The 13,762-nt window shown below is 37.3% G+C and overlaps 1 protein-coding gene across 1 annotated transcript in view; it reads right to left on the bottom strand.

Annotated features, from left to right (window-relative positions):
• Window positions 1–13,762, bottom strand: part of rasa2 (RAS p21 protein activator 2) — a 54,619-nt gene that overhangs the window by 32,322 nt on the left and 8,535 nt on the right. The window contains exons 2-8 of the mRNA XM_088613229.1: window positions 12,716–12,833; window positions 5,739–5,842; window positions 5,392–5,486; window positions 3,863–3,939; window positions 1,324–1,407; window positions 938–1,010; window positions 312–388 (exon numbers count right to left, since the gene is read on the bottom strand). Coding sequence (XP_088469355.1) covers window positions 312–388; window positions 938–1,010; window positions 1,324–1,407; window positions 3,863–3,939; window positions 5,392–5,486; window positions 5,739–5,842; window positions 12,716–12,833 — 628 coding nt within the window. The remainder of the gene's footprint in view (window positions 1–311; window positions 389–937; window positions 1,011–1,323; window positions 1,408–3,862; window positions 3,940–5,391; window positions 5,487–5,738; window positions 5,843–12,715; window positions 12,834–13,762) is intronic.

Here is a 13,762-nt window from a genome sequence, read left to right as displayed (position 1 = left end):
GAAATGGACCAGTTTACAAAAGGTTGGAATGTTCAGGTTCTACCAACTATAAAACGTATTATAAAAGTTGGTTTTACTTTTGATTTTGTACTTTTTTTAATGTGTTCTCTGCCTTACTTCTGTGTGCAGAATGGGTATTCAGATAGCAAATTAAAATTATACTACACTTATCCAAAGAATAGCTTGTATTTTTTCAGTCTGAACATTAGTCAATTGTAAGTGAAGATAATGATTAAAAACTACTAACTTCATGTCCCTACAAATTTAAGCATTAACAATATGTACATGATGCATTCTCAACGTCAACTTACTTAATTTCCAACTTCTCAATGTCTTCTTCCTCCACCTGAAACTGTGATTTTTTTGTGTAGCTGCTGGATCTAGTAACCTGCAAGAAAAGGGCAACTTTTTTTTCCCCCAAACCAAATAAGGATAGAACATGGATCCAATCAACATTTCTTAGCTCTAACTATCCTGTTCTGGATTTTAATCACCTTGCCACAGGTGAGTATTTCAGAACTTCAGTTTTGAAGATCTTGAAACAATTAAACCATAGTATGAACCTCTAACATAGGAAAAATTCTAGACACCTGCCAAAATAAAATTCCAAACCCAGTTCTTGGAGGACATGAGTTTCTTATCAGGGGCTTTCATGCATTTGCCTAAAGGAAAGAACTAGGTTGGTAATTTACAGATGGGTCAAAGGATTTGGATTTAATCCAGTCCTTAGGTCTAAAAAACACAGTAGCTATCAGCTAAACAGCTGATAGCTGTTTATGCAAAACTAAAGCCCTCTTAGGCTGAAGGTCACATTCTCTGGATTAATGGTCCCTGGTCATGGTTTATGTTAAAGAACTTTAATAAAAACACAATAACACAAATGTGAATGCGGATTCACTTTCTGCATAGACATCAGGCTTATGTCTGCCATCCATACCTCAAAATAAAATGTTTCCTCAAACTGTGGATTACTAGTTTTCTTCTTCACCTTGGTTTTCTTCTGGTCTGACCTGACAATGAGTGAAGACAAATTTATAGGTGAAACAGTACAAAAACAGCCAGAGAAAGTGCACGAGGAGGTGCCAGTTTTAAGAAACCGATCTTAAGGTGATAACATTAAAGAAGTATTATGGGCCATTACTGCTCACTACTATACTTTAGATTTTATGAAGCCTATGTACATTGTACTAGTTTTTCCAATAACTGGACTAATTTTCAAAATAAGGGCCTAAGAAAAATGAAAATAATAAAAAAATAAATAAAAAATGAAATAATAGGTTTTTTAAAACTGGGCTCCAAGCATAGCACTGACTTTGATCTTACCTTGCAGGTCCAATAAGAGAAACAGTTGCGTAGGGATCACAGCACTGCCCACTAATAAGAGGCAATCCCTGGCACTCAATTACTCTGGAACAAAAGTAGACAGAAACTCAAATTAGAAATCCCAGTATTCCGTGGTACTGTCCTTGTTATTCCAAATGTTAATGAATAAATAATAAAAAAGCTAAACTTCATATAGTTTATATATAATCTTTCAAGTGAAAACAAAACCACACCACTTTAGAGACATTAAAATTCTAGTTTGTGAAGAGCCATTATTAGCTGTGTATAAAGGTTTCACTGTAGTACAATCACAGCAAATATCTCCACACTCTTATTACAAATCTACATAAGATTTAACTCATTTCAGGTTAAGATGGCATATATTATATTTCTGCGAACAATGTTGGCCAGGTAGTAAAAAATGACAGCCAAAAACATTCAGCTAAAATGATGATCCTCTCAGGCCGATATTTATCTCGCCTGCAGCCACGAGAATGACATAAGGTTGCACGCGTCAACTAAATTTACCCTTAACGATTATTATGGTAGGGCCAAACTGCAGTCAATCAAAGCCATTTAACACGACAGCAAATTACAAAACAAAACTCTACATTCCAAGAAGTCCCCTATATTTTAGTACTTGAAATAACCCCTTGTTTATTGTCGGGTTCTTATTCAGGATCGCCTTGTCTTGAAAGTAAATCACTTTTTTGAAAGCATATTAACAGAGAATCTAAAAAATTGAAGAAGTTACAAAAGAGAAGTTAATACAAACAGGAAGTTTACAAAGCATGCATCACTGCACTGACGTCCAAGCCAATATAGCCAGAGTTATTTAGAAGACAAATACGTAGAATTGAGTATGGCATGGTAACAAGTGCATTTAGATGATACTGCACCCCTAATAAAGCTGTCAATATAGGGCAATAGGTCTAGAGACTGCTAAGTTATCAGAATGACGCTCAACCAAAACCACTGCGGTCTGTGCATCGTCTTCCTGCTGTGCTCATCTGAAGTGTGGATGGCATCATTTCCTCTTGAGCTAAGCTAAAAGCTGAATGTGAATGAAAAAGGAAACAACAGATCCTCCACTAAAAAAAGAAAAGAGATTCCGATTCATAAAATAAGTGCATGTCGGATAAAACGTTAAAATCTTACTGCCTTTGCAATTAGTTTGATCTGTAATGATGGGCTTTTAGTTTAAATGAAGGATTCTTTAGAACTGTGATGAAACATTTGTTCAACCCTTAATTCTGACATCAACTATCACAAAATGCCTCACCTGAGACAAAAGGAGCAGTAATTGAGAAGTCTTTTTCGTTATCAGGTATTTTATGTCCAAAAGGAGAACTACAGTACTAAGTTCAGAATTTCTTCAAGAGCATTCTGCTATTCAAGGTGAGTCCTTTTAGTATACTGTACGTCTTTCATGCAAATTTCAAGATTTTGAAAATAAACATGCAGCAACTGGATTGTAAGAGTGACAAATCCAATGTAAAAAGATCATAGAAACACCACATCTTTATTTTATTCTAAAGGTATGGAAGGTAAATAAGCTACAGCAAAAGTAAACTTTTATCCATCTTTCAGCAAAAACAGGACGGATGGGTTCATTCACGGGCATTCACTGGAGGACACTTGGAACGTCATTTACACGAAAAGTAAAAAGTCCACATTTAGTTTAAAGCAAAAGACTAATGAGAAAAGAGAATGAGAATATAAAGCCCATTCTGGAAAATGCCTGTTAATCTGAGAGGTGCTTGGATGTCATTCCCTTCCCACTGAAAAGCCCACAAACTATCCAGAAATCCTTAAAACATCCAAGAGAAGCCTTGTCCCCAGGGACCCAGAAGAACAGTCATGCCCTCTGCTCTACAGCCACTCAACATCAAACGGCAGAATGTGCCAACAGGGTTTCCAGGGGATTCTGAAAAGCCCTGTGACCCCATCTGGGGTGAATGGGATTGCTGATGCCATCATATTACACAGAACAAACTTCTTCAGCCTTCGAAATTGACTCACTAGCTCACTGAAAAGTGCATTAGCTTCCACTCTACATCTATGCTTAATATTTCTATTAAAATCAAACACTAGCATCTTGCATTAAAATGAGGCTCCATTTCAGATGACACAGCTGTAAGTACATGACTGTAACCAATGTGAACAACACTTGCAACTTCAGGTTAAGTGTCCATTTACAGCAAAACAAGTCCAACAAACAGCATCAAACATTACTTTTTTGAAGTACACTTCCCTCCAAGGTATCTTGAACAATTACATCACAACTGCTTATTTAGACACTACGTAACACAATTAGCTACATATTCTATAGTGGGGTAATGTTTAAAAAAAACTAATTTACAATTTGCATTTAATAAATTTACTCCTCTTGGAGATTCAAACACTTAAAAGTGAAACTGCCAAAAGTGTAGCATCTGAAGTCTCAGAACCCTCTTCCATAACCGAGTTAGATCTGACACAAGCGTGAGCCTGTGCCCATTCTAAGGGCTGTTTTTATCAGTGCGCACCAGTTACTTACCGGACCACAAGCTGCTGACACACCGAGCCATTATCAGTGATCAGCTCGTTCAGTTTCATCTCCAGATGAACCTTCCCCTGAAAAGAAAAATATTTTTAGCTATTGCTCGTTTATTAAAAAACATCCCCAATGCAACAGGTCGACACTTTTTTAACATTATAGTACATAAAAAATGTCAGTATGGTGACTGATACTATTAGCCCATAATATTCATGAAGCATTCACAATTCAAACCAAGAAGGACATTGCTTTAGTATAGGAAGTTAACTTCTAAAAAAAAAGTCTGCCACAAAATAACATGTGTTCGGATAGTTAATAGAAGATAACATCCAGCAACCACAGCACTAAATGCTTAACACGGCCATGTTAATGCTGCAATAACTTAGGCATCACCAGACCACACAAATGTTTCATTTCCATTCATGTTTACACATCACATTGCTCAGACCACGTATGACAAAGTATTCATTTTTAACATTCTGCAAAAACAATTTTAAAGCTTGGTTTATCTAATACTGCCACATTTTTACGGACTTTCCAAAAACAACTGCTTTTCTGAGTGAGCCTTGTTACGGAGGTGTTTTAAGAGTGCAGCAACTGGGACCTAAGTAAGCTTCAGGTTTAAGACCCAAAACTAATTTGTGAAGTGTTATAACCACTATAACTATAGACAAACTTGCACATTCATTTAGCTTCTGGCTTTAAACTAAAAAAAATTATCCTTCATAAAGGGCAATGGACAGACAGTCCTTTGCTACAATTACCATCACCATCCATTAGCCTCCCAACTGCGAAACCCTTGCTTTTCAACTAAGCAAATAGCTTTCAGCTGATATTATATATGGTTGTTGCAACCAAAAAGTACTTGACCAATTTTGCAGTCTTGTGCAAACACAGATAAACCTGCAGGCAGACATAAATAGATATGCTCTGAAAAAATAATAAAAACAGGATGTGGAGTACTCTTCATGATCATAGGACAAAAGGTAATGATTTTGTTACCAAAAACATTTCAACATTCGTTTCGAACTCACAATTTACATTAAACAATATAATAAAGAATACAATACTTTGAGAAATACAGGATCTGCCATTTTGCCTGTATAAAAATTTAGAGCACAAAATATAATTATCAAGTTCAGCTTATGATTTTTAAATGATCAGTTTTTAAACTTTTTCACAGCTTATTTGGTCATGGCCTATCACTAATTTTAATTTCATGTACCAAAACAAAAGTCTGTTTAGGTTTACCAACAAATCTCTAATACTGTTCAGATCTACACAAAAGCAAAGAGGTTCACAGAATTTCTTAGTAACACATAAACGTCCCCATATTTCAAAGATTACCTTTTGCATCAAGTCAATAGTTTTTTTGAGAACCATATGAACTGGTTGTTCATATAGTTTTGGCTGTATATGAACAAGGCATGTCTTAAAATAGTCCTTTTCTTACTTCACTAAATGCCTCGGTAAGGTCTGATGTCACTAATCACCCGAAAGCCTGTGTTTCAGGCTACCTGATGCATTACCTGAACTTCAGAGTTTGGGTCGACAGGCTGTAAACTAAACCAGTGTTCTCTTCCATGGTATTTGCTCAGTTCATCTTTTCTTATTGCTACTTTCCCTGCAATTGCAAACAAAAGTCAATAAGCACACACACAGCAAAAACAAAACAGGTTATTCCTCTAGTGACAAGATCCCTACTCAATATGGACTCACTTAAATCTAGTAAAGATTCCTAAAATATCAAGGAGGATAACTTTCAATTTTGTGTTCTTCACTACAGAAACTAAACAACTGCTACCTGTCCATACTTATAAAGAACACCTATTGCAGACTAATCATAGCCTGGGCAAAAATGATGTTCGCCACTTACCTACTGATAAATCCCTTTGGAAAACACCCTTCGCATACACATAGAAGGATAAATACTGAAAAGGTCGTGGAATTTCAAAGTAAAAGTCTTCTCCATAGAAGGGGCTGAGCAAGGACAAAAAGAGAAGCAGGAGTATTAGTTTTTTCACCATGGTTGGGTAAGAAAGTCCAAGAGATGCATTACATACAGTTTTTTTTCACAGACTTCAACTGAAATACACTGGAAACTGACAGTGCAAATAAAAAAAAAAGTGTACCTTCTGCGAAGAATGTGAGGACCAAGTCACTGTTCTCCACAATGATTAAACAAGCCTGATAAAAATAGCTGCACCCCCCTACTTCCCTTGTTTCTGTTAAATCATTACTCATGCCTGGGAAGATGAATGATGAAGCCCGGTGAGACACTGACAGTAATGCTCTGCCTTGTTGGCACATGTTGACATTCATCTCAAATGAATATGGCTGGCTTTTCCTCTGAAGCCATGTTTCCAGTTCAATTACATACTGTATATAAAATTACGAGGGCAATGGTAGCAAAGAAACTCATAATGAACAAAATAATAACAACAAAGCCTGTTGTCTGTAACAAGTCACCATCACGACAGGAAATGGTTTTATACACAACTTCAATAAAAAAAAAAGTACAAGACCAGCAATCACATTAAAATCTCCAAATGAAGATATGCAAAATCACAAGGCCTTATGGTTATTATTCCAGATGAACCAATTATTGCCCTACTTAACTGATATAAACAGGATTTTCAGGTACTGATGAAGTCTCCAATAAAACCTGAAGGATGGGGGACTTACCAAGGCCAGGTTTTGAGACTAAAGTTGGAGAGTCTGAAATGGCCTTTGAAGAATAACATTTTTAATTTTGATCAGGCAGTTTAAGTACAAAAAAAACTCTTCTGAATTGGCAAATAAGCTTCTGAAACATCAGCCTCAGAATCTAGATTTTAACCCAGCTGCTCTGTAGCACTGCAAGGAATATTTGAATCACACACTTGAAAAGCTAGAGAGGGCAGGATTGCAGCTGCAGACTTCAGAGAGCCTTTTACTTGGAAGGCTAGTGAAGTGAGTCAGTCAAACACAAAACACCTACAACTCCAAATACATTCTCTGTGGTAAAAAACACACAAGCAAGAAATGTACAGCACTTTTACCAGAAGATACACTAATCAATCTTTAAATACTAAACAATTTAACTTTTAAGGGTGGCCTTCTTTTCTTAAACAAAAGAGAGAAGCATAGCAAGTAACTTTGGGAAATATCCATAACCTTTGGTTTTCATTAAAATGCTACATTTTCTGGAAAGCTATACAGTATACTACCTAAACCTCTTCTATCTCGGTTAAAAAGCTTAAACGGATGTTTTTCAAATATCCTTTGAAAGAGAACTGTGCTTAGAGTAAAACATGGCCTTGCATGTTTCGAATTGAAACATCGTTCCTCCCCTTTTGCCCTCTTATTTTGTTTCAGACAGACACTGAGGGAAACTGTCGAGGTTGTACTTGCTTTACCACACAGTAACAGATTAACCGAAACACCTAATGACTTAATTGTACACGGCTTACAATTCTCCACGTGAGTTCCTAGAAAAAGTGGTATTGCTCTATTACAAATGTCTGACCCGTGCTCTAACTGGAAAAAAGGAAAAACAGTGTGGGTGGATATGCTTCCTCTAAGTCACTGTGAAAGGAATCCATTTATTGGCTTTATTGCAAAATATCCTCAGAAAAATAGTACCAGCTTATGGTGCAAGAACCATCTTTCAGTAACAGTGCAAAATTCTTTATTTTTTCGATGGGATATTCAATATTTATATTTCTACATACAGCTTGCAAAATTTGGAAATATTAAGCAGGTTAGCTGCCTACACAGGTTTAATGAAATTATTATATTTACACATGTCCATAGTTTACATATGCCATACGTCTGTATGATCTCACCTTTCTCATAGGTTCTGTAATGCAAAGTTTATGATGTCAAACTTGGGAAAGCCACGGTGCTCTCAAATTTGTTTCCATCTATAAATGTGCACTTATGACACTGACATAAAATACTCACACAGCTGGACAATACTTTAGGGTTTTATAGACCTTAGCTGGATCACACTGAAAAGTCTAGAAATGTAAATTATCCTATAAATCAGTGGTTTGCAACCCTGGTCCTGGAGGAACACAGATTCAACTGGTTTTGCTCCAGCTGTGACCTTAATCACAGGCTTGTTGATTTTGTTTTCTGGTTGGGGCATTGTTGTAAATTTGTGTACAGCTTTTAAAATGTGATTTGTTATTAGTATTAATCCTGTACAAACGTCTGAGTTTCAGGACTGCCATATGTTCAGAACCGTACCTCGTTCAAAAGAAAAATGGACAAGTCGGATACAGAGTCAGTTGCACCTGCGTTTGTTCATCATCAACTGATCAACTTGAAATGTAAAAGTACAGACCAAAGAAACAAATTAAAAGCCTAAACAAGTAAGAAGAACAATTAAGTTATCAATTAACAGTGGATATATTTTTATTCTAGCTGAGCTGAACAAGCAGAGTCTTCCTCCCTTCAAGACCAGGGCTGGGAACCATAGATGTCACAGTTATGCTAATTAATTAACAGCTTAATTAAAAAAACTTCTTGAATTGAGACTGATACCCCCCTAGTCTCAGGTTCTTAAGTGATTTCCCTTACTCCATGTGGTAGAAGTATAGCACTCACTTTTTTCCCTTTTATTACAGCGTAACTGAAGTATGCATCATCCGTCATCTGTTGTTCATTTCATTTTCTGGCTATTTTTTCATGATACAACGTCAGTTCAAGCTGATTCGTACCCTGTCCTGGGATGCTACCATCTGGACAACCAAGCTACAAAACTCCAACACCAAACGCCGTCGCATATGTCTAACCAGTGAGAAAACTGTGTTGAACATTAAGGTGGAATGTACAACATACAGTACTCAAAATAAATCAACACTGATTTCACCGTTATCAAGAAATAGCACGTTTCACGAGTCAAACAGAAATAAAGGAAATGGGTCAAAAGGGTCATATTAGGAATGTTCTAAAAATTGTTTTCAGGTGATTTGGACAAGATGACAGGAATAAGTTAGTCTGTAGAGAATCTGAAAAATAAATTAGGATACAAAGGAAAAGGTAAAGGTACATTCCATGCTGAAAAGAAAAAGAGACAACATTTCGGCTGCAGAGCCTTCTTCAGGTGTGTCTCTTTCAACTGTTAAGGATATATGGTTTGGTGGCACTGCATATTATAATTGGCTTAATGGCCTATTATACAGAGCACGGTACTTCAAGGTTTAAAAAATAAACAGCTACATCTGTTTACTTAGTATTAATATCATACTTTTTTAAAGAACAGAAAAATATCCAAACACTTAAAAGTGGTTAAAGTTGCTTACAGCTAAATCTAAGCATCTTTCTCAAGTGGCTTCGCTACCAGGAGACTGGTCACAGCAGTTTCAAACCCATCCCAGAAATGACCTCCTGGGCCTCTTGAGTGACTCAACTGCTAACGTCATTCTCCTGGGCACAGACTGAGCGCTGTGATCAGGTTCGATCCTGGGTTACATCATGAGACACGATTTCCCAAGCAACACCATACAACATACCCAGGAGCACGGATCATGGTGGGATTAGTGGTCCAGCGGACAAAAAATGGTAACACCTGGATAGATGAGAGACCCCATTAAAAGCAAAGACTTCAACACAAGTGTGGCTCATGTGTTAAATACCCCAGCATACCTTAGGTCATGTATAAAAATTCTGGTTAGGGTGTGTTGCCTATAATTATTAAAAGCATGGCTGTAAGGGGCTCTCAGTAGCATTTAAAGAAGAGAGATTACTGGAAATCATTTGGCAGGATCTTAAGTGACCAAAACAACTCAATTGGTTACACGAGCCACACAATGTAACAATGATAAACTGGCAGAAAGACAACTTTGGCAAAGGGCAACAGTTGCCAGAAACACATACTCCAACATTTATTTGAAGTACGAGACAAACCATGTAAGCAACGGCACATCAACTAACTATAATTTCAGCCTATGGCATAATCAAACATATTCCTCAAAAACTGTCGGCTGAGAACTCTAAAGAGGGACACCATAGTCAGGCTGCAGTGTACAAACCACTCACCATACTGTATGCCTCAATGCATAGGGAGTCCAGTGGTGCAAGGGGCACACACACTGGACTCCCTAGCAGTGGAGGAATAGCGAAGGATGATTCATCTGACCGCATTGCATGTTCTCAACAAATGGATGAGTACACTTGGCGCCATTCTAAAGAACGCTTAAAGCTCTGAGTGCTTGGTTTCAAGATCAATGTTAATCTCTACTTATAGGTACAGTATAGAGTAATCATCTTCACCCCACGTAGCATCATTTCTTTCCTGCCAGGAGGGGCGTCTCGCAGAATGCCAGTGCCACCACCCAGAGTATGGGTGGTTGCTCAGATGTTTGATGAGTGTGATACCGATGTTAACCATGTGTCAAATGTAATCCCAATCAAGCACTTAAATGGATATTCAGGATTGAAACAATACAGTGCTTTCCACCATCAATCAGGCACAAGTGGGTTGACTTTCTAGTGGAAGAATGGTGCTGGATCTCTCCTAAAAAATTCCAGATGCTGGCAAAGTATGTAACAGCACATACATGCTATATTGTCCATGTGCAGTGGCCAATCCCCTATTAAGTAACATGACAGCATATTTGGTGTTGACATTTTTTGTCCAGCAACTTTATATTCATTATTTCTACTATTTGGCCTTGTACAGGGCATTTAAATACTGCTCAGAGTAGCCAAATAGTCACTCAGAGATAATAAAATGTCCATTCCCTTCCTCACTTTTTCTATATTCTATATTCTTTAGCCATTAGAAATAAACAAGAGGCACAGGTACATATTAATACAAAGGAAGACAAGTTAGTGTTAAAGTTAAGTGATAAATCTCATTAGCCCCTTAAAGCAAAAAGGTCAGGACCTTGCCAGGATTTTATTAATCCACCTAAAAATTATGTACAATTCATACAGTTTGAGAGTTTGGTATTCGAGGTTTGTTAAATCCAAACATTAAGGAAGGATATGAAAATGTATGTAAAGGACTACAACTGCTTTCACTTTTAAAATCAGGTTAAAAACTATTCTATATATGAGCTTTTCATATGTTTCGATCTGAAGGATACCTTCACTGATGCCATCTTTTATATTGATCAGTGTATTATTTTCTTTTTCTTTTTGTTTCTATCTAGTAAGTTATTAATAATGTAAATGTTCTGGCAAGTTTATATTTAAATGAAGGAAAGGAGGCAAATATTATAGACAGTAAAAAAAAGTTTCTGGTATATCTGTGCAGTGGTTAGAGACTCATAACTGGAAAGATGAGACACTAACATTGTACCTTGAGCATGACACTTCACTCAGATTGCTTTAGTAAAATCACCACCTGGTAATTGGTGCAAAATTAGGCTACTTTCATTACTTTTGGATTTATTATTAATTTGGATTAAATTAAATCTCAATTAGCATGCAAATTCACAGGTGAAAGGGTTTTTGCTTTTCTTAAAAAACTGGATTTTAAGTACTATGCTACTTCCCAATATAAGCATGCAAAACAAACATAAGCTCCTTCAGTAGGTATGTAAATGATCTGATTTGCAGCCACAGCACTTTCAGGCTAAATTATAAAGAAAGTGACAAACAGGATATTGCATTATGGCACACGCTTGAGCAGTCAATGTTGTTTCACAAAACAGGATGATATTTAGCACACATAAAATAACCCTGGGTTGGAATAAAAATAGAGTTTCACCCACAATAATGGAAAAATACAATTGAGATGGCACAACAGCACTTAAAAGTCATTGAAAGCTATATAAAGACATCAATTAGTAATTACAGCACTCAGAGGCTTAAATGCACACATCCTTATACAACAGGTACATTCTTATACCCTTTAAATTGCAATGCAGAATATTTGGCAGATGATTTCTGAAAAAATGTGTTACATCAAACTGCAGAAGGTCCTATGTATTACAAACTAAACATCACTGCTTTTAACTTTGTTTCAAATAACTGTAGTGTATTACAGCATATGAATTGAGGTTCTTTTGGAAGTGAGCAAAAATAATTTGTCTGTCCCACAATTGGAATGCAACAATTTCTGCCATTGCACAAGTTATCCAAGGTGAGAAAATGAAGAGAATTGCCAATTGAAACTGTCAACCTATCCTGTCTGCACCCTTCTCCTTAAACCATACATCCAAGACCAGTCATTAGCAGAAATTGCTTGATATAGTCCGAGTTGTGGAGGGGCAGAGCCTATCCTGTAAGCACATGACATCTCCCACCTGGGCAGGATACCAGCCCACGGCAAGGCAATTCAGAATAGCCCATCAAATCTTAACAGCATGTCAATCTAGGTGGGAGAAACACAGCACCTGTAGAAAACCTACACAGACAGGGCACAAATACCAGTTCCACAAAGAAAGAGCACCTGACCAGAACCCAAGCTAGGACCCAAATGCAGTGAAACAGCAGCTCTGACATTCATGCCACCCCATGCTAAAATGTGCCACAAGAATTTTATTTTTTTTTAAATACAAAAACTTGTAAACAGCTCCTAAATGTACAATACTAAATCCCTTTCACTTCTTGAAACATCAAAAGTAGCAAAATATTAAACGAAAATGGTAAGGGACTAAAATATCAAACTTTAAATTGTAGAGATGCATTTTAAAATGAGTCACATCTGATGTAAATTGTTCATTATTTGGTAAAATATAAGGTCAGAAATCAATATACAATGTGAAAGTACTCTACCCTAGTGCATTATTGAGGTATTTTCACTGCCAAAATAATGGACATCAAAAGACTTTTGAAATGCATTACAAGAAACTAGAAGCTTCTGTGTTCTAATTAGTGAGGTGAAAAGATGAACAACAATTTTGTTAATGTTACCTTAAACTTTTTTCAAATACTTTCGTACGGAAGACTTCTTCTTGATCTAGGCTTACTGTACAGAAACAATCTCTCATCCTGTTCGGTCCAGGGCACGGAACCAAGTTCTTCGCCTCACCTGTTAATTCAAAGGAGGGGTGGGGGGGAAAGGAAATTTTAATAAAAAGGTTCTAGAAAGTTATTTTCTGAAGTAAACCACCCCCTGTAGAAACTGTATGGAATGAAAACTACATTGGCGATATACAGTATCTCCCATCATTAAGAAAAGAAAATTGGAGTGCTGAAACAGGATGGCAGACAGAGTCGCATAGGAGAGCACTGTTGCAAAAGTGCAACTCTCTTTCAGAAAGCTTTTTTTTTTGCAGGCAGGAGGAAGTCTGAAGCAATAAAACAGAAAGGGACAACAAATGTTTGTGGAGATGAACATCAACTTGGTAAACACTGCAACAAAATCATCCCTTATTTAAAAAGGTGAACGACGCATTTCCCCAATTTTCCCCCCAATCCAAGCCGCTTGGAATGCTGTTGGTAACGGAGCCATGTAGGCTCACTGTGGCGACCACTGGGCGCCATTGGACAGAAATCTAGGTCAGCTGCCACAATGGAACACAAAGCCAAAACATTTCATCCTGGGATGGCTCGTGGAGCTTGCCAGACGGAAGAGCAACAACCCTGGACATCTGCCGGTGACAGTCTCCCCATTGTAAGTACGAGCACCACAGGACTTTCTGTTCATGTGCATGGCACTCATGAAAGCGACTACAGTGCTCGCAGTGTGCTCATTATGTCACTTCTACCCAGTCCTGACAAAAGCCTAACAGTGCATTAAGAGGGACAGATGCGGTCAATGCTATCACTAAATAAAGCTTGTTCTTCTGTACATTTTGCTGTTATTGCAAGACGATTCCCATGTCACTTACACTCTGAACTTCATGCGACTTTCCCCAGGCCTTAAATGCAGGGATTTTCCCTAAGTTTGATCTACGAGAGGCCAGCAGGTTTGTAGCTTCTCTCTATTCATCAGCAGTTTCAGATCTGCGCAGGTGG

This window comes from Lepisosteus platostomus, chromosome 2 (genome assembly GCF_059453375.1).
Source record: "Lepisosteus platostomus isolate fLepPlt1 chromosome 2, fLepPlt1.hap1, whole genome shotgun sequence".
NCBI classification, from domain to species: domain Eukaryota; kingdom Metazoa; phylum Chordata; class Actinopteri; order Semionotiformes; family Lepisosteidae; genus Lepisosteus; species Lepisosteus platostomus.
This window is presented reverse-complemented; position numbering and strand designations above follow the sequence as displayed.